This window comes from Emys orbicularis, chromosome 2 (genome assembly GCF_028017835.1).
Source record: "Emys orbicularis isolate rEmyOrb1 chromosome 2, rEmyOrb1.hap1, whole genome shotgun sequence".
Classification (NCBI taxonomy): domain Eukaryota; kingdom Metazoa; phylum Chordata; order Testudines; family Emydidae; genus Emys; species Emys orbicularis.
Genome location: NC_088684.1, coordinates 267,489,329 through 267,509,849, shown reverse-complemented (window position 1 = coordinate 267,509,849; position 20,521 = coordinate 267,489,329). Strand labels below are relative to the sequence as shown.

Genomic DNA, 20,521 nt, shown 5'->3' with positions numbered 1-20,521 from the left:
TTTGGCTTCTGTAGGTGAAAGCAGAATTCTATTTAAAAATATGAGTAAAACCAATTTACAGACTTTTGATTTCTACAAATATTTGGACAACACTGAATTAAAGTGGCAGTGACTTGATCCCCATTTTGCACATTCAAATATACGCAGTACTAAGTAGGCTTGGGGGGAAATAGTAAATTCGCCAGGGGCAAGTGGGAGCCATCCTTGTTGCGTGGTGCTTAAGATGCTAAAATTCTGCAGAAATTAGCTTTCTTTTTTTAAAAGAAAAACTTTCTAAACCTTATTGTAATGAAAATCATCTTCCAAATAAAAAAACCGTGTCGTTCATTGCTTTCTCCACACCTGCAGTAACCTCCCAAGTCTCTGATGCAGTCTGCATTTTCCCAAGCCATAGATAAGTAACATTGACAATATTCTGGCCATTTTCATTGCTGTTCAGACCTTTGTGGGCAACAGCAGAACTGTCAATGTGAGTAAAATGCTGCTGCTTGGGAAAGTCTTGAGAAACAGCAGTGAAGTCAGGCAGTGGAGTTACTTCTAACAGAGGCTGTTGGGGAGGTAGGCCTTATCTATGCTATAAGATTTCATGATATCTGAACATGATAGCTGTCAATAATTGTGTTAGCTGAACGCCAGTTTACATGATTGGCAAGTGTGTTCAGACACAGTACAGATTTGTAAAAAGGACCTGGCCTTACAATAGAAGACCTGACCCATCTATAGCAGCCAGCAAGCTTTGAGCAGGGAGGAGGGATCAGAAAGCTTGTTCTCCTTTCTAGCGGTTTAAGGGTGGGCAGGAGAGTGGATTGGCATGTATACATCTACTAGCCAGTGTCTGATACAAAAAGAGAGACCCCAAAGTAGGATCCAAGGATAGCACTGGGGTAGAAATCCCAGTGCTCTTTCCTTTCCCCCAACAGCTGGGGTAGTAATTGGAGTAAACTTCACACCAGTGCATTACCTCCCGCCTTTCTGGTATGTGCCCTCCCTCCCCACTTTCATATCTGCCTCTGGCTCTCTGGTTAGTCGGTGTCTGCTACAAAATGCTGGGTTTTTTTGTGTCCCTCCCACCCTTATAATGCTAGTAATTACTGCTAGTGCCATGGTTTACTCAGCTCCCCTAAAGCCCCCTACTTAAGGCGAGGGGCATATGTGCTTGCATTCACTTGGCACATGGTGATCTGAACTGGTCTAGGTTAATGCAGCAACATTAATTTATGCTGCACGTGGGTGTGGGGAGATGCTGCTGCTTTCTGCCCCCTTCTCTTTTTAGCCATGGAGCCTGAAGGGACTGCAGAGAAGCGGGGGAGCATGTTGCAGAGCTGCCACTTCCCTTTCCGTGGTCCAGATCTGCTGAGTTTTCCTGACCTACACTCAAACCTGCAGCATGTGGTCTGAAGTTATCAGCCAAGTCAGCCACGTCATTTTCTTTACTTTTCTCCAACGCTGGTTCTGACGTAAATGCTCTTGACTTGAGAAATATTTGCCAGAAGGGTTCCATGACCTCACAGGGAGGGGAACAAAGATAACATCTTGACCAGAAACTACAGCTAGGCATGCTGCACTTCCTAACAGCCTTAGCAGATTATGTCCGCTTAGGTGTCACTTTCTGGTTTTCCTCTCCTACCCTGAGTATGTGGTTGTATTAGATTATGGAAAGGGCAAACAGAAGATCTGTGAATGGAATGCACTTTACTCCATTCTAGGGGAAAGGCAGGATCCTCTTTCCCTTGTGTTTCCAAATGGCAGGCATAGAAATTAAAACGTGGAAACCGACACTGCAGGACTGATTTCCTACCCTACTTGGAAATTAGATTTTTGATTCTCGTGTGCACTCATATTTTTTTCTTCAAAAATTCCCCTTGTCTGAACCTTATGATCTTCTGCTTTTCTTTCCATGAGACCAGTGAAGTGAATGATCATATGAGCATGGGGCAGTCATTCAGTGTTATGAGGTCTGTCATTTCTGGACAGGTTTGCAGAGTGTTTTGAAAAGAACAAACAAAAGTGCAGAATTTTGTGTGGCCAACTGTGAAGAGGGACTGAATATACAGAAAAATCTGATTGAACTCATTATATTAGGGGTTTTTTTTAATGGTTTTGTGCAGTGCAACCAGAATTAATTTCAGGTAAGAGTTCATTGGCTAATGAAATCTGCATGAAAGAGAGCCCCCTTAGTCTTATTTAACCTGGATTTTAAGGGGGCTGGGTGTGTGGATGCAGTTTGAGTAGGAAGGTTCTTAGCGTTTGTGGGTTGGGGAGTAATTTGGTTGAAATAGCATTAATTTTAAATTTTTGTTAGTGGAAAAGTGCTCTATATAAATTGAAAAACAAATGAAGAAAAAAAATATAAACTTGGAATAAAGAGGAGGATGGTAAGGACAGACATACTTTTTTCAGATTGCTGAACTGTAGCATTTTCTTGGCTGCTCTGGATCCTCTTATGCTCTTACAGGTTTGAATACTGAGCATTTTGTAGCATATATATACTTGCCTCTTAAAGTCAAACCCCATATTTTTTATACTGTATAGATTATCCTGTGGTAGGCACTAGTGGTGATGCACCATTTAATTTGTACCATGGTGTTACACAACCTGCATTTTGCTTCTCTCATTGTTTGCTGATCAATATCCTTGATTATTGAATTCTTTATGGGATATCTAGTGTTCTTTGGGAGTCATAGTGGAGAAGGAGAAATGACACTTTTTTGTAAAGCTGTTGTTCGCTTCTGATATAAAAACAAGGTATATTACTAACACTTCAGTGTACTGCTAATTATGTGCAGATTTACTAATTATATGTGGAAAAAAGATTTCAATTTAAAATCTAATAGTATAACAAATACACATTCCTCATCCTGTTCTTTAAGTGCCTATTTAGCCAAAACTATTTGTTTAGATGCTAGTAATGCTTCTAACGTTTATTTTTGTTTGCCTTTTACAGGTGAAGTTTAGAAAACCAGATAGTAATGGAGTATATGAGCACTGATAGTGACAATAAAGGGGAGATTGACTTGTTGCTAACGCACTTAAATGTGTCTGATGTGATAGACATTATGGAGAACTTTTACCCAAATGGAGAGCTGGCAGTTTACGAAGACAGTCTGATTACTATGTGCCAAGAAACAAATCAAAATGGGGGATGTACAGAATCCTTATTATTCCGTGGAAGAGAGGTTTCTTTGCTGTCATGTGTCAGGTACGGGACTGAGGAAGACTTGCTCGCTTTTGCAAATCAGGTGTCCAACACTGCAAAGCAAATTAATGGACAGAGACGACAAGAATCTGGAATCCTATTAAACATGGTAGGTCATTTTGCATGGAAAAAGAGAATAGAAATTTTTGAATGTAATTACTGCAAACTAAAAACAAACCTACAAATTCTTAAACACACACTGACATAGTGACACCCAACAATAACAATAGGAGGTATGTCATAATTGTAAGGAAAAGAGTGATCAATAAGATTATTCCACTTGACTTTTTGGGGGGATGCTTTTTGATTAAATTCAATATTGGAACAGTGTATCTCAATAGAATTACTTCTCCCTCTTAGTGCTTACTGGTACAAAATGTGATAATCTGATATACACACAATCTATTTACAGACTGTAGGAAATTACAATAAGGAATGGTTAGCAATGCAGTGATTGTTTATGAATTACAATACGCTTTGTTACCACAACTCTCAAATGCCCCTCATTTTGAGATACATCGTTCATTTTGGTCCCAAAGTTATTTTCATTCCATAGAAGTCTGTTGTTGAAAACTACTTACATCCATAAATAAACCGTCATGGAACAGAGTGGTAGAAAGAGTTATGCACACAAAACAAATGAATCCCAGAGCATTTAAAGTTTCCAGGAAGGATTTTTTTGTGTGTGTCTCCTCCTCATTTTGAATCTTTGCCACACTTTGCATCCCACATTTTGGCCTTTGGTAGGTAGAGAGGTATGTTTGTTATCCTGATATATGCCCCCAGTCTGAAAACCCTGGATCTGAACTTTGGGAACATTTGAACTCTGGACTTGAGCCTATCTTTTATACACAGCCGTGAGTAATGATAACTATGAGTGATGGCTTTCAGAGCAATCCTATTATTACATGTTCTAAGATTCAAAATTAAAAGCTCACTGGGAGTTGGTGGAAATCTAAAAGTGAGGGCTGGTGGTTTCACTAATTCTTGACCTTAGGTCATGAGGTATGAAGAATTTGTTTCTGTTGACTCAAAGCTCTTGTCATCCTTAAATCTCCTAATACGGTGGCCTTCCAGCTGTCAGGAGACCTTCAGGTTAAAGACTGAGCATATATAAATAACAGAGACTAGTTCTAAACCTGAATGAAAAACAAATGAGTCTAAACTCTCAAATGCACTGTTTATTGTATACTGTACCATGACTATTTCTTTTCTTGGGTTCAAAATTCTCTCTCCCTCTCTATCCTAATCTAAATATTAGCATGGCCCCCATCACCAGAACACCCCTTTTCGATGTGTTCTCTCTGTTGTGTTGGCAAGGCATTAGCGCAATCATAAACATTTGAGACAATTGGGATTAAGTTTTGCAAACTGTGCAGTATTTTTGTGAACATATGTTCACTTTTTAAACTAGATGACACTGTGAAATGTGGCTTTGCTTATTTAGCCTAAGCATAGAAACTATTGAAAATATTGTGCGGCATATTTGTGACGCACCTGGGTAGACTTTCTATTAGGTACATGGTTATTTTGTGTGTATATCATTTATGCAGATAACAGATGTGTGAGTGCACGCAACCAGTTAGGCAACTGAGGAGTGGAGCCCAGGGTATTGCCAACAGGTCACCTCTATGTGGATCCACCAGTCTCTGCCCACTGAAAAGTGGAGGAGAGGCGGGGTAGGTGCCAGAATGATTGTCATCTTTGGTCTGCTGCAGTGGAAGCAGAGTGGTTCCACTGCCATGCAGTTGTTGGTGGGACAGCTGTTCCTCCATCCCATTCCTTTGCACTCACTTACATAGCTTGGCTTCAAGGACTTCATTCTGGGATGCAGGAATTGCCCTTTTAGTGAAAAGGCTCCAGGGCTTATGTTTTTTTTAGTTACTACCATATCCTGTGTTTTAGTAACCAAGTTACCTGTGTATTTTTCAAGCCACTTTAAATTAAATGAGATACAAACAAATTATTCTACGGTGATCATAATTTAGGGAACATGTTTCGCTACATGTTCAGTTTCTCATTCCACTGAGGTGAGAGATCAATTGCCCTCACAAAATGTGCTGGGTTAGCACACCAGAAATTGTGATGTTTGACAGATTCAGGCCTCTATTCTTAGTTTATTTTTAATAAAGTTTTCAACTTGTTTTTTAAAATTACCATTGAACCTCGAAGATTACTTCAAAGCATCTCCATTTTCTAAACAACCCAGTAGCTAGATTTAACAAAAGTGAAATTACCAATTGCTCCATTGGTTTTCCCATGGAGCCATTCATATGTTTTTAGGGCTCCAAGATAAAAAGTCCTGTGGCTTCCAGAATACAGAATTGCTTTTGCACCTTCTGACAGAGTCATCAAAGTTTGCTCTGGCAGAATTTTGGAAGCGGAGAGAACCTCCTGATGATATCTTGTGGTCTCGGAAAATATGAGAAATTTTATAAGGGGAAAACTCACGGTTGATCTGTGGCAGAGGGAGAGGCCATAATAGTTTCTTACAAATGTATCTGCTAATTTCTAAAAGATGAAAAAATTCCTGAGAAATATGAAATGTTGTTTTACTGGAAAACGTATTACATTCTTCAGCCTCTGTGCTAGTAATATACGGAATGAACTGTGAGATGGACATTAAATGTATGCTTCTTTTGCATCAGTTTTTGCTCCACTATCCACAATGTGTGTGTGTAGTGTAATTTGAAATATAACAACTGGTCTTTGTGTCTGCTCATAATCAAAATATAAACAAAAAGCTTTCATTATTTTAACATCTTGAAACAAGTTTAATATTAAATATGTACAATCTCATTCTTTCAGGTAGGTGAAATACATAAATATCAGTTTTGTCAGTTGAGAAAATCCTTTTGTTATTGAAAAACCTCTTCTGTTATTTGAAGCATAGATAGATCAGATTTGTTTTTACATGAATGACACTTTAAAAACATTAATCTCCACAACATGCTATTTTATGTAGTGTGCAACTGAGGTGCTTTGCAATACAGTATGTGAGACACCTTGCGTCACAGGTGTGAAACTAATGTACAGTAACTCCTCGCTTAACGCTGTAGTTATATTCCTGAAAAATGCGACTTTAAGCGGAACAATGTTAAGTGAATCCAATTTCCCCATAAGAATTAATGTAAATGGGGGGGAAGGTTCCAGGGAAATTTTTTTCACCAGCTAAAAGACTATATATATATATATATATATATATATATATATATATATATATATATATATATATACACAAGTTTTAAACAAACAATTTAATACTATACACAGCAGTGATGATTGTGAAGCTTGGTTGCGGTGGTGAAGTCAGAGGGTGGGATATTTCCCAAGGAATGCCTTACTGCTGAATGATGAACTAGCACTTGGCTGAGCCCTCAAGTGTTAACTCATTGTGTGTGTGTGTGTGTGTGTGTGTGTGTGTGTGAGAGAGAGAGATGCGCATTGCCCCTCTAAGTACATTGCCTTTTTAAGTTCGTAGATCAGCAAATTGATACAGCAGCTGCTCCCAGCAAGTTCCCTCTGTCCTGAGCCCTGTCGTGTTCCCCCCCCACCCCCCACTCTATGGAGATGGGGTAAGGGAGGAGCAGGGACACCCTGACACATTAGCCCCCCCCCTCCCCCGCACAGCGAGCAGGAGCAGTACATGGCAGTGGGGGGAGGGACAGCTGAACTGCCGGCAATTGATAGCCTGCTGGGTGGCTGCCGCACAGGGAACTTAGGGGAGCTGATAGGGGGGCTGCCAGTCCACTCTGGTTCCAAGCCCCCACCAGCTAGCTCCAACAGGCTGCTCTTTCTGCAAGCAGTGGACAAAGCAGGCAGCTACCAAACAACGTTATAAGGGGACCTGGACGACTTTAAGTAAGGAGTTACTGTACTGCATTGGTCCATTTTTGTTTCTTTATGTGAATTCAGAACCTTGTTAAATCCCAGAAAACAGACTATCCATATCTGGAATATATCTTTATAGTAAAATAAGACTGAAATAATTGAAAACTTTTTCACTGGAAGTATAATAGCATCAAAAATTGAAGTGCTTAGTATATCATCAATAACACTTACAGATTTATAAAATCATGTAGAACTTTGTTTCATGGTATAATTCAAACAATGTGAGGACACATGGCAAAGTTTAAGCCATATTTCTGCATTTTAGTAAGCTGCAGAAAATCTCATCTCTTGATCATTTGTTAGTCTTATTCCCCTGCACTACATGTGATGTTAGGAAATGCAGAAAGTCTTACTCATCTTCGGTAACATAGTCTGTGAGTAATAGCTATGTGGCATAACAGGTTATCAGATTCCAGTAAAGAACAAACAAGCCTTCAGGTACACTTGCACAACCCTCATGCTTAGTCTCAGTAAATGTGGTGGTGGTGCCAGGCAATTAACTGCAACTTATAGAAGATTAATCATTGGATAAAAATGTAAATATATCTGCCAGTAATGAGTAGGCCTCACGCTATTCTCATTCTATGTTTCTAAATAAATACTATCATAGGAATCACATGTGTGCAAAGGTGTTTGATCAGGAAGTGCTGAATTAAGTAGACTTAAGTGATGATGTAATGACTGCACATGTAGAATTTTCTGAAGTTGAAGTACCTACCTTTCTAACATTTGTTTCTTTGCTTTTTTTTTTTTTCTTGTATAGATCACTCCGAAAAATGGGCGCTATCAAATTGACTCTGATGTGCTTTTGTTTCCATGGAAGCTGACTTACAGGAATATTGGCTCTGATTTTATTCCTCGAGGAGCTTTTGGGAAAGTTTACTTGGCACAAGACAGAGAGACAAAAAAGCGAATGGCCTGCAAGCTGGTATGTTAGTATGGTGCTTTTCTCCCCAAGTAAATATCGTGCAATGTGATCTATTTAACACGTTAAAAGAGGATACTTCTGCATTTAATTTCAGTGCCAGTTGGGGTATCGCTGTTGGTTTTATTGGATTAGATGGCAGGGCGGGGGGGGGGGGGGGAGAGAATGTTCTAAAATTAACCTTTGCACTAATAATTTTTTTTTCAATAGCGCTTAGTGTTTGAATGACTAAGCATGGCTTTTTTTTCCTGCTGTACTGTCAGCAAAAAGTTGAAATGTTGCATTCTGCATTTTTTAAGAACGTGCATTTCTTTAGAGGAAAACCCTCATTTTGGGGATGTAAAAGGTAACGGCGTCAGCATTCTGAAAACATACAATGATTTGTGTAACTGCAGTGCTGAGCAGACCTGTTGCCTAACTAGTATTCTTTAGAAGTCTTTACGTTAAATCTTACAGCCATCAGTGTGACACAACATTGGAGATGAAAACCTAGCCCCATTGAATTCAGTGGCAAAACTCTCATTGGCTGACTCAAATGGAGCCGCGATTTCATCCTGACTCTCTCTTGAATGGGAGAGGCTTGCATTAAGGTCCCAATTCAGCAGCGCACTTACATGCTATTGATTTCACTGGGACTTAAGCTCATGTATAAATGCTTTCCTATATCGGCTTAAGTGAGACTAAATATGTGCTATTTCCATATTTGCTTTGAGTGTATTGTAAGGATAAGTAGAAAAAAATCCATGATTTTCCACAGCCTAGGGTTTTGTGTCAGGCCCATCTCTTGTATGAAAACAACTCTGCATTTATCTTCAAAGTACTATATTGTCTTTAGTAACAATCACGTTGGGCCAAACTAAAGCTCAGGTGAAGCCATGCTCCATGCCTTCCCACCCCCCCTTATGGGCCATGTGACAGTGCCAAGAGTGGGTGCCCTCCTTGCCTTTGCTCAGGGAACGTGGACCTGGCTTTCCCCTGTGCAGAAGACCTGGAAGGAGGGGCTCACATGCCCTTTCCCGCCCCATGCACCCAAACTGGGACTTCTTTAGTTTGGCACTTGTTTGTTTAGCTGCAAGTGTAAGTAGGGATAGACACACCTGTTCAGACAGATGTTAGCAGCATCCGGTGATTCTCAGCGTATAGATGAGACTTCAGATGGCTAACGGGAAAATGGAGCTTTTCTTTTTTTTTTTTTCTCCTGAGCCAGGAAGTCTGGTCAGAATTTTGCCTACTCCTTTAGGTTTTGATGGGAATGGATGTTGCTAAATCGCTTTTTGTCTGGGACATTACAGTCCCCTTGGGCATAAGTCCAAAAGTTGTCTGTTTTACACAGGATGTGTCTGAAACAGAAAGGAGGAACAATTCAAGAGAGCAAAAATAAGCCTATTTTAATGAGTAAATAGTTGTATTTGCCTTTGTTTTTAGTTAACATATAGAACACCAGGCCATAGAACGGCTAACTTCAGAATAAATTTTGTTCAAGCTGTTTTGTCTTTTTTTTGTCTCAATTTGCTAGGTCCCAGTGGAACAGTTCAAACCGTCAGATGTTGAAATCCAGGTCCGCTTCCGCCATGAGAACATTGCTGAGTTATATGGTGCTATTCTGTGGGATGAGACTATCCATCTCTTTATGGAAGCAGGAGAGGGAGGATCTGTCATGGAAAAGTTGGAGAGCTGTGGGCCTATGAGAGAATTCGAGATCATTTGGGTGACAAAGCATATCCTCAAAGGACTTGATTTCCTTCACTCAAAAGGAGTCATCCATCATGATATAAAACGTATGTATCTTTCGTTCTTTAAAAGGCTTTTTCTTTTCCTTGTTACACATGGAATACTTACACTTTTTTTTTAATGCTTCTACTTTAGAGGACAGTTTTTAGGTGCTGAGGACCATCAAATCCTATTGGCCTTAGAGGGGAATTGGCTGACTGACACTCAGTATCTCACAATATCAGGCCCTCAGAATAGAAGCTATTTAAACTTATCTTTTTACTGCTTTTCTTTAATGATTCTGGTGCACTGAAACATCGCTGTTTGTTTCGGGGGGACATGTTACAGCCCCTTAAGTAATCCAACTCAAAATGAAAAAAAGAACCTGAAGAGTTCAAACAAACACTCTGATTCAAAACTTTACCTCTCTCTGTCTGTTTTTTCCCAGGGTGAACAGTTTGCCCTTCTGTTTTAGTTTTACATTGTTGGTGTGTGTGTTGTGGCTTTGCATTGCTGTTTCTGAGACTTTGTTTCCACTCTGTAATTGAACTAGGCACATCATTAATTTTTTATTGGGGATTATAGTTTACCTTCTATCAAGGCACCTGTAAGTGCTAGAGCCCATAAATATTACTTCTGTCCAGCAACACCACAGAGGTCAAATCCTGCTTGTCTTTCTCAGGGAAGCATGGTTCTTAATTAGTATTTGGCCTCTAATATTTATTTTGCAGCTGATTCTTGCTAAACGTGGGGGTTTAAAAGTCGGACTTGAAACATTTGAACTTACTGTTAGAGTAACAATACACAAAATGGTGGCCCCAGGAGTTTGTCAAAAGCTGCTTAATCTGTGCATGTGATTTTTTTTTTTTTTTTTTAATCTTACAAGTAAACTTTGAAACAGTGGCAACTATTAAGTTAAATCATTTTTTTCCCTAGTTGCATTTTGTGTGTCTTTTTCCAGTAAATATCTTGCAGAGCAATTCAGTCATTGACTGTAACAATGGAATTAATTAAAAGCCTTTCTAAACACCACATATGAGTGATGGATCACATAAAATAATTGATACATATTTGACGTTTTAAAGAGTTTAAACTTTTTTTTTTTCTTTCCAATTTTCCAGCAACTTTTCGCTTCCCTGCTTGGGCTGGGTTAGGAGCATTGGTTAGGTAGATCAAAAGACGGGCTTGAGAGCACCAGTTTGGATTGGTGTCACCACAGGCCTGGATGCTGTGTGGTGGTGATGCATTGCATCATCTTGTGGTAACGAGATGTGTCATTGGCAAGAGAATGGGGATAAGAGGAGAATTATGTCTGAAAGGAGCCAAGCAGCCTGCAGCTAGCCAGACAAAAGCGCATGTGTGTGCAGTGTACTGAGTGGGGCAGAGGGATGTCAGTAGTGGTCCCCTCCTCCTGTTTCTATCTAAATGAAGAGCTTGACCGTGGGGGAGAATGTGTATTGGTGCAAAATCAACTGAAAATGGAGGGGGAGTAGGAGACTGTCTCTGCTTCCTGGAGCTTTTAGATATTTCATCCATTCTACAAGTTGAAGTTTCAGAAATGAATTTATATAAAATCTCTGGAGCTGGCAATGGCGTCTCCTGTCTCCTTTTGGAGGAGGAGCAGATTGCAGTGGGTGTCTCCCTCTTGCCTTCCAGGTAGAAGAGAGGGGGCATTGGTGGAAGGGATGAATCTTTTTTTAAGGGAGAAGAGGTCAAAAAGGACTCCCAACTGGGACAATATTTCTTTCCCCTCCAGGTTCTGTTGGTGGGGAAATCTCAAACTCCAGGATCCGCTTCAGATTCCCCTACCAGCAAATCCTCCCTTCGCCATCCCCCCCAGTGGAGGAGAAATTCAGGGAAGCAGAGCTCCACCAGGCGAGGGCCAGGAGGAGAAACTCCCCCTTGGCTTTCAGCTGCACCTCTCTGAGCTCCTTATTTTTAACCCCCTGGCTAAGATGCTGTGATATCAAGAAACTGCTCTTTTGAGGCCCAATCCAAAGCCCATGAAAGTCAATAGGCGTCCTTCCATTCACTTGAGTGAGCTCAGGATCAGGCCCTTGGTATTTGCAGCCCTGCCAAAATGAGGAGTTACTGGAAGTCTTGTGCTAGAGCTTACCCAGATAAGATTTCAAACGCTTATCTCAAACTCTGTAGTCTAGGGAACAATAAGTGCAGTTTCAGGCACCTGTCTCAATTACTACTTGTGTTTCTAGCAGGGTCACGTTCTGCACTCTCTTGTTCACTTTCGTACTATATTAATCTGTGTCTTCACAACTGTGCTAACAGATGTTAATAAATCTGTGAAACCAGAGAGCAGACTCATAACCAGAAAAACAGCTGAAAGCTCACTTAAAGAACCAGTAAGGTGCAAAATGACGAGTCTGCTTCATTTTTCAACTTGTACGAAGGCAGATTCTCAGTGACCACAAGGTTGGATGCGGCTTTGGTTTTTGAGTTTTGGGCAAGCAGAAGGTCCCCTTTTAAAATACAAATATCTTCCACTACTCATTTGAAAAGAAGAATGGCTGCAAGGATTTAGCTCAGACTTTCCACACACAAACAAACAACCTCAACCCATAGGTTGTTTTTAAACATGGAAAGTTTCATCCCCCAAAGAGTTGGGTGTTTTTATTTTATTTATTTATTTATTTTAAGTTATGAGCAATTGGAAACAACACTAATGATTTTTCTTGCAACTTAAACTATGATGTTCACTACCTTGAAAGATACAACTACATAATAAATATGTGATTCTGCAGATTACTTGGTACTTGCATTCAGGTTCCAGGATAACTACTGTAGCATGTAACCTGCACTCTGTTTTAAAAGACAATCCTGCATGGGTGTAGGAAACCATGAAAGAGACTCAGAGCAGGTCTGTGGCCAGGGGAATAGCCACTTCGTGCATGCTCTGTTCCCAATCATTTTTACAGTAACTCCTCACTTAAAGTCGTCCCAGTTAACGTTATTTCGTTGTTATGAGCATTGGCCTGCTAAACCCAGGGTTGTGAGTTCAATCCTTGAGGGGCCATTTAGGGATCTGGGGCAAAAACCTGTCCGGGGACTGGTCCTGCTTTGAGCAGGGGGTTGGACTAGATGACCTCCTGAGGTCCCTTCCAATCCTGATATTCTATGATTCTATGTTGCTGATCAATTAGGGAACATGCTCATTTAAAGTTGCGCAGTGCTCCCTTATAACGTTGTTTGGCAGCCGCCTGCTTTGTTCACTGCGTGCAGGAAGAGCAGCCCGTTGGAGCGAGCTGGTAGGGGCTTGGAACCAGGGTGGACCGGCAACCCCCCATCAGCTCCCCGCTCCCCTAAGTTCCCTGTGCAGCAGCTGCCCAGCAGGCTATCAAATGCCGGCAGTTCAGCTGTCCCTCCCCCCACTGCCATGTGCTGCTCCTGCCCTCTGCCTTGGAGCTGCTCCCTAGAGCCTCCTGCTTGCTGTGCGGGGGGGGAGGGGGAAGAGGGGGACTAATGTCAGGGTGTCCCCTTCCCCCCTGCTCCTACACCCTGCTTACCCCATCTTCTGTAGAGCAGGGACACACACGACAGGGCTCAGGACAGAGGGAGCTTCCTGGCAGCAGCTGCGGTCTCAGCTTGCTGATCTACTTAAAAAGGCAATGTACTTAGAGTGGGGTCAGTGTACTTAAAGGAGCAACGCGCATCTCTCTCTCACACACACGGTGTGTGTCTGTCTGCCATGCTGTCTTCCCTCCCTCCATTCGTGCTGCCTTGTAGAGTGTGAGGCTACATTAACAACAATGAGTTAACCCTTGAGGCCTCAGCCAATTGCTAGTTCAGCATTCAGCAGTAAGGCATTCCCCAGGAAATATCCCACTCTCTGACTTCACCACCTCAGCCAAGCTTCACAATCATCATTGCTGTGTACCAGTATTAAATTGTTTATTTAACTCTGTGTATACTGTGTGTGTGTGTGTGTGTGTGTGTGTGTGTATATATATATATATATAGTCTTTTGTCTGGTGAAATTTTTTTCCCCTTGAACCTACCTCCCCCCACATTTACATTAATTCTTATGGGGAAATTGGATTCGCTTAACATCGTTTTACTTAGTCGCATTTTTCAGGAACGTAACTACAACGTTAAGTTAGGAGTTACTGCACTAGGAAAACCATCAAGAAGTTATTGGTCTGAACAGTATTCAATTCAATTCCGCACTGCTAAGATGTACAGGAGAGGCAGTGAGGCACAGGGGTGGTGAGGGAAGCCAGTGGCACTGTGCCAACTGAATTATGACAGCTGCCAATGAGGCTGAGGGCTCAGAGCTCTGTAGAGAGAAAAACCACTACATGTGAAATCCCTCTCTGCTCTGAATCCTAGGACTTGGCGGCTACGCCATTTACCTGCTCCATGAAGCCCAAACACCTCAAGGTGACCCTTGTAGAATTGTCAATGCCATCCCTGTGGCTTTCACTGTTGGAAAATAGTCTGACCTATAAGATCCATGTAATACTTAGCAGGAGTGGCGCCGGGGTTTTTGCAGCCCTAGGCGGCAGCGCTCCTCCTCTGAGCATTCGGCGGCGGGGGTTCTTCTGCTCTGTGTCTTCAAGGCACTTCGGCGGTGGGTCCCGGAGCGAGTGAAGGACCCGCCGCCGAATTTCCGCCGAAGACCCGGAGCGGAAGGACCCCCCGCCGCCAAATTTCCACCAAGGATGGCAAAATGCCGCCCCCCAAATCCTGCTGCCCTAGGCAACCGCCTAGGGTCGCCTAGTGGAAGCGCCGGCCCTGATACTTGGAGCTAAATAATTTACTGCCAGTGATGGTGTTGATCTGTGAAGTGACATATAGGCTGAATATACGTCTAGAGCTTGGGCTTCTTCCCTTTTCCCGTTCTAGTTCTGCACGAGACGTTTATGTTGCACAATAAATGGCACCAGCTTGCTAGACCCTAAAACCCTGTCTTTTTTTGTTTGCTTGCCTTTAGCCAGCAACATTGTTTTCATGTCAACTAAGGCCGTTTTGGTGGATTTTGGTCTAAGCGTTCAAATGACAGACGACACCTACTACCCCAAAGACCTCCGAGGAACAGAGGTAAGAATGTGTGCACGAGGAAAGCCCTGTGATTGCGTTGTTGTTGCGTTGTAATGATTTTCAGACTTTCCAGAAGTCTTTAGTGAAATTAATGTCTTATTTTTTAAAAATCATTTTTTTCTCGCACTTAATTCGTTTTGTGACATAGTCTTAATTACAGTTGACTTTTTAGATTAGTGACTGGGGAAGTGTGACTGTTCTATCTTGTAAATTTTATTTATTATCCTCAAACTAGTCAATTTACTAACTATGGTTAAATCCAGATCCAAGGGCGAAATTCTGGTCCCACTAAAGCCAATGGTAAAACTCCCATTGACCTCAGTAGGGCTGGGGTTTCACTCCGAGGGATAGCTCCACAAATCCAACATTTGGATCCCAAACCCCCTGCTCAGCTGCAGCCAATCCTGTAGACGTCTAAATTCCCTAGGTGCCTAAGTTTCTGCTAGTGAGCACGCACAAATCCACCTCCATCCTGACACCTGGTGCCTAGCTCTCGCTTAAACCCCAGCAGGATCCTCAAACCTGATGTTCCTCCATATATTTTAGGCCCCAATTACGCACAGCTGTAAGCTCTTGGATAAGCCAATGGGGCTCCTCACAGGCTTAAGTCTTTCCAGGATTGGAGTCTTGCTTAGCAACCGAGAAGAGGCAGTTGGCTTGGATGGATGAAGAAAGCATGGCCTTGCTTAGTATTGCCAAAGAGGCTGTGCTACAGGAAATGTTTCCGCTGGAATGCTGACTCTCTTGTCATTTTGATAGCCTTTCCGAGCAAAGAATAAGTATGTGTTTAAAGGAGACGGTTACATAACCCTCTCCGGAGGAGTGATGTGCTACTTGCAAGGGTAGCACAGACTAGTACGTTTCAAAGACGCAATTGATGTTTCAGGGAACATTTTGTTTCAGGAGGATGCTGGAACGTTTTTTTCTGGCTTTCCAGTCAGAAGAGTTCAGAACTGAGATACTTTTACCTTACTAAAAATAACTAGCTCCATGCTGTTAAGCTGACAAAATGCCTTTTCATTCTGTATGACAGTGTTGGGTATGGAGCTGTGTGGTGGGAAAGAGGTGAAATCCTGAGGTAGACTTTCCAAGGGAGGGAGAAGATGTGTGTAAATAGGGAATATTTAGGTTTGTGGCATGGAAAGGTGGAGTTAGGCTTGCTTAGAATTAGACCAAGAGTGCATGAGCCAAGTTCTGCTTAGTGAGAAAAACACACTTGCTTATTTATGTAGGATTGATTAAATGACTCTGTAGTGTGAAGCCAGTTAAGTGCTCAAAGTCCTGTACCTTCACAAGGCATACGCAAATTCATCCAGTCCCTTAGTGCATAGACACATCTTCCACCTCCTTTGGGGGGGGGGGGGGAAAAAGACACTCAGGGGGGCAATGGTCCTTGGTGGTTGCTGTGCTGTTGGTGCATTGCAGCCTCATAAGAACATAGGTGGGATTGTGGAGAATGGGGGTGGGGAGACTCAAACTTTAGGTAAAGCTTTGTGGGAATACACACAGGCTACCCCATGAATTTTAGGGCCTAGAAGGAAAGACTCATGCTGTGCTTCCTGCTGGCCTTCATCTCCCTCCAACCCCACCCTCAGCAGTGCCTGCCTGGCTTGCAAGGTTGCTGTGCCATCAGTGGATGGCCTAGCTGCCAGTGCCCCACCTGGGTTGCCTCTGAAAACTCTAGAGGGATGGTTACTGCTATTCTCTGCTAGGCAGGTATTTATACTGCAATCACACCTCTGTTATCTGAGTGGTAATTGGTGGTAATGCTGTGTGTGACTTGCCACACAGAGCATTCCAAGGTTAAGTTCTTGTTGCAGGGTGATTTCGGATAATGCCAGTTGTTCAGAGGGCATTGGATGAGGGGGAAATGTAAACTAAAGCAAATATACTGGCCTGCAAACCTAATGGGTGGACAATGCAATGGCCTGTTGAAATTTAGCTCCCCAGGCCCATGAGCTCTGGGAGTGCTGTGCAGGCAGCATCCTCATCCCCAGCAAGAGGGAGTGCCTCCGGCAGCCTGGCCAGCTGATTACTGAATGGAGCTGATGGCTCCAAGTGAAGTTCTCTCCAGGCTGAACTGGAAAGTGTGATGGCTGTGTATTGAGGACATACAGGGTGTACAGTTGAACAAATGGGGAGGGGGACTGTCACTGTCCAATTGTGGTGCCTAACCCAGGGGGAAGGCAAAAGCAGAGGCTCACCTTCCTTTGAATGCCCTTCCCAGATTTACATGAGCCCCGAAGTGATACTCTGCAGAGGCCACACGACGAAAGCGGACATCTACAGCATGGGGGCTACCATCATTCACATGCAGACTGGCAGCCCACCGTGGGTGAATCGATACCCTCGCACCTCATATCCATCGTACCTCTATATAGTAAGTATCCATAGAACAGCTTAGATCAGCCAGCCAAAGAGACAGAGACCCTGCTGGGTTCTTGTTCGTAAATCCCCAACCTTCCAGGGGAGTCTGAAAGTATTTGCTGCCAGAGAAATGATGCCATTGGCCCAGCTCTGAAAGAAATATTAGAGAGACAAAAAGCAGGTTGAGATAATTTAGGAGGTGACACAGAGACTGAGAGAGAGCCAATATTAAGATTAAACAGCTACAGTTCTATGGCACTTGGATGCTTTGTGAGGATGAGTTTAGAGTTATGCAAAACTCAGTCATTTCAAGTGCACGTGGGTTCACATTTGTTACCGCTATGGGGTTTGAACAAACCTAAAAAACCCAGAGAAAAATTAACTAAAAACCTCTCAATTTCACCCAGTTTTGCACTGAAGCCTGGCGAATTTCTCATGCATAATGCTTTAAATGGGCTCCAGTTTTCTTAAAAGGTTTACAGGCCTTTGGCTGAACCAGTCTGAATCTTCGGTTTACATTTAAACCTGAAAGCAGGTGAGGTTTGCATGATTACCTGTTCCATTGTGACTGTTCAGCAAAGTGCCAGAGTGGCAAGTTTTTATAACTTGTGAGTTATGAGAGGGGAATTCCCAATTGACGAAACTGCCAATGGCAACGAGGAAGTTATCATCTTAATGCTGAGAAGTCTTTCTTTCTTGTTTGCTAGATACACAAGCAAGCGCCCCCGTTAGAGGACATTGCAGAGGATTGCAGCACCAGCATGAGAGAGCTGCTGGAAGCTGCTCTGGAAAGGAACCCTAATCACAGACTGTCTGCTGCAGACTTACTAAAACATGAGGCCTTGCATCCTCCACCAGAGGACCAGCCAAGGTGCCAAAGTCTGGACTCAGCCCTGTTTGAAAGGAAAAGGCTGCTGACAAGGAAGGAGCTGGAGTTGCCAGAAAACATTGCGGGTACAACAGCAAGCTTCCTGCTCTTGTGCTTTTATACTCTCTTCCCCATCTACATTGTATTCACTGACACAAATAAAGCTCAAGGGCTCCAGGGCCTCTTGACGAGAGAGCTCAGTAAAAATCTTGACAAGATGAGGTCGAATGCAGGTCTCAATAAAATATGTGGCAAAACTCCCATTGACTTCAGTAGGACCAGAATTTGGCCTAAATTCGGTAATTCCAGAAGAATCCGCTTGCCAGAAAACCCTGGCAGTCCTCCAGGGCAGTTTTATAAAAGTACATATTACTTTACTGAATTGTTTGAACTCTCTCCAGTACTAAGGCCGTTTTATTATTAGGTATTAGTTTGGGACTTTTTTCATATGACTTTGTTTTATTTTAAAAACTCTTTATACCTTGACCATGAAGTTGAGTGTCAGCACTGACATGCAAGGCCTCTGAAAGGGACTGTTTAAAAATAAAAAGCAAATGATTACTCACATACCAAGCCACCATACTGTGTGCGATACATGCTTATGAAGGGTGAGGCATGAACCAGTTAAAATCTTACGGGGTTCAAGAATATAATATCAGGTCCGAAGGGAGATCTGGCACCGGCAAGCTGTTAACAGCCTGTATTTCTCTTTCCCTTTCTTTTAAAATATTTGGTGGACGCATCCTGGCAATAGGCACTTAGAAAAACAAAACACAACCAAACAAAAGCCTCAACCCTGGTGAAACACTTTCTTTTATTTACTTTATTTTTAAATGATTTAAATCACACCTATGCCCATGCATAATCAGTAATATGGTACAACAAAACCCTAGCAGCATTAAAGTAATACAAATAAAATTGTGTTTCTATAATGGCATGGTCCTGCTGTTTGTTTTGTTAGGTGCACAGTCCTTTGGCCGCTACAGCACTCCAGCGGCAGGGCTCTGTTGAGGATCAAGGGACATTTGGCCATTAATCTGGGACTCTGAGTTCGGCGTGTGAGTGCCCAGGACACTCATTATAAAAGTGCTCGAGGGAGTTCTGAGGTTGCAATAGCTTCTTCAGAACCATTGCAATTTATGAAATCATGTGCTAAGTAAAGCAGATGCCCAGCCCCAGTTCTGTACTTTGCACTGCCTAAATGGAGATGTAATCTGGCCAGTGGAGGGTAGTTCTCAACTGGCATAATGCTAGCAGAGCTCCCTCTATTACGCCAGCCTCTCCTTTGGAATCCTGGCTTAGGGGAATGTCAGGGGATGATGGAGCTCTGCTTCCCTCTGGCAATTCCCAGCTGGTATATGGGCCTTTAGAGACCAGATACAACTTTCATTCTGCTCTATCATCAGTAACCAGTAACCAGTTCCACCTCCACTGAATGAATCTGGCCCTTTTTTTTGGTCTGGAGATGCTGATGACTTGCAATATTTTGTTAAAAAGATTAAGCTTTTTTGAATAAGTTCAAAAAAAGAGTAAAAATAAAAATTAGGCCATTACAAAATGTTGGCAGTGTTTTAAATGAGTTTTTATCTTAGATTCTAAGGCATTAACACATTTCACCTCTTTCCTTTTCAGATTCATCTTCATGTACGGGGAGTTTGGAGGAATCGGAGCTGTTAAAAAGGCAAAGGTCACTGTACATAGACCTGGGCGCTTTAGCTGGCTACTTTAACATTGTTAGGGGACCACCAACATTAGAATATGACTGACTCTAGTGATTTCTTGTGTCTGCTGGTCAGAGTTGGAAATCTGTCTCTTCAAGCTAATTTTGTCTATAAAATAGTGCCTTTTTGAGCTGTAAAATGTGAACTGCTTTTAACTGCACAGATGATTAAGCTAACCGATTTGTGGACTCTGGTAAATGTATCCCAAGCAAGCAATAACATGTTCCCTGACAGCAAACCAACAATACGAAGGAGAAAACACCTTTTTGGGAATATTGTTATCTGGAGACTTTCCCTGCACTGTGTGTTTTTTGTACATGCACTTTACATGCTGTGGGCTATTTAAATTTTATACAAGTAGAAAAATCCTTTCATTTAAAAAAATTGAATATTTTGGGGCAGATCCTCCAGTGTGACTGAGCTGCACTCACTGTAAGTCTGGCTGGGGAGACTTTGGGCCATCTTTGGCAATCCTACCCAATCTTCAACTGGCTCAGCCTTCGGCCAGTCTCTCAGGGCAAATTAGGGCAGCTTTTAGATTGATGTGAACCATGCCAGCCACCAGTGGGCCTTGGAGCTATGCATCACTGGGGCGCGGGGGTGTACTGGTCACTCTGTCTTTGTTCTTCCCACACCAGGAAAAAGGTGGGGGGTATGTAGGAGTTTCTGAGGTGGCTCCACAGCACATGGAGGTTCTCAGAAGGGAGAATCCTCCACAGGCTTTAGGCCAGCTTTGTGCTATGAGAGCAGTGCAACCTCTCCTCACAAGCCAAGCATTCTGGCCCTGA

At 42.5% G+C, this 20,521-nt stretch overlaps 1 protein-coding gene across 1 annotated transcript; it reads left to right on the top strand.

Annotated features, from left to right (window-relative positions):
- The first annotated feature begins 2,969 nt into the window (after nt 1-2,969).
- On the top strand, nt 2,970-19,810 carry MAP3K8 (mitogen-activated protein kinase kinase kinase 8). Its single transcript, XM_065399852.1, has 7 exons — nt 2,970-3,305; nt 7,851-8,015; nt 9,529-9,790; nt 14,671-14,777; nt 17,005-17,157; nt 17,852-18,098; nt 19,645-19,810. Exons 1-7 carry the CDS (start codon nt 2,970-2,972, stop codon nt 19,776-19,778), a joined length of 1,404 nt encoding a protein of 467 aa, XP_065255924.1. The 3' UTR covers nt 19,779-19,810.
- The last annotated feature ends 711 nt before the right edge of the window (nt 19,811-20,521 follow it).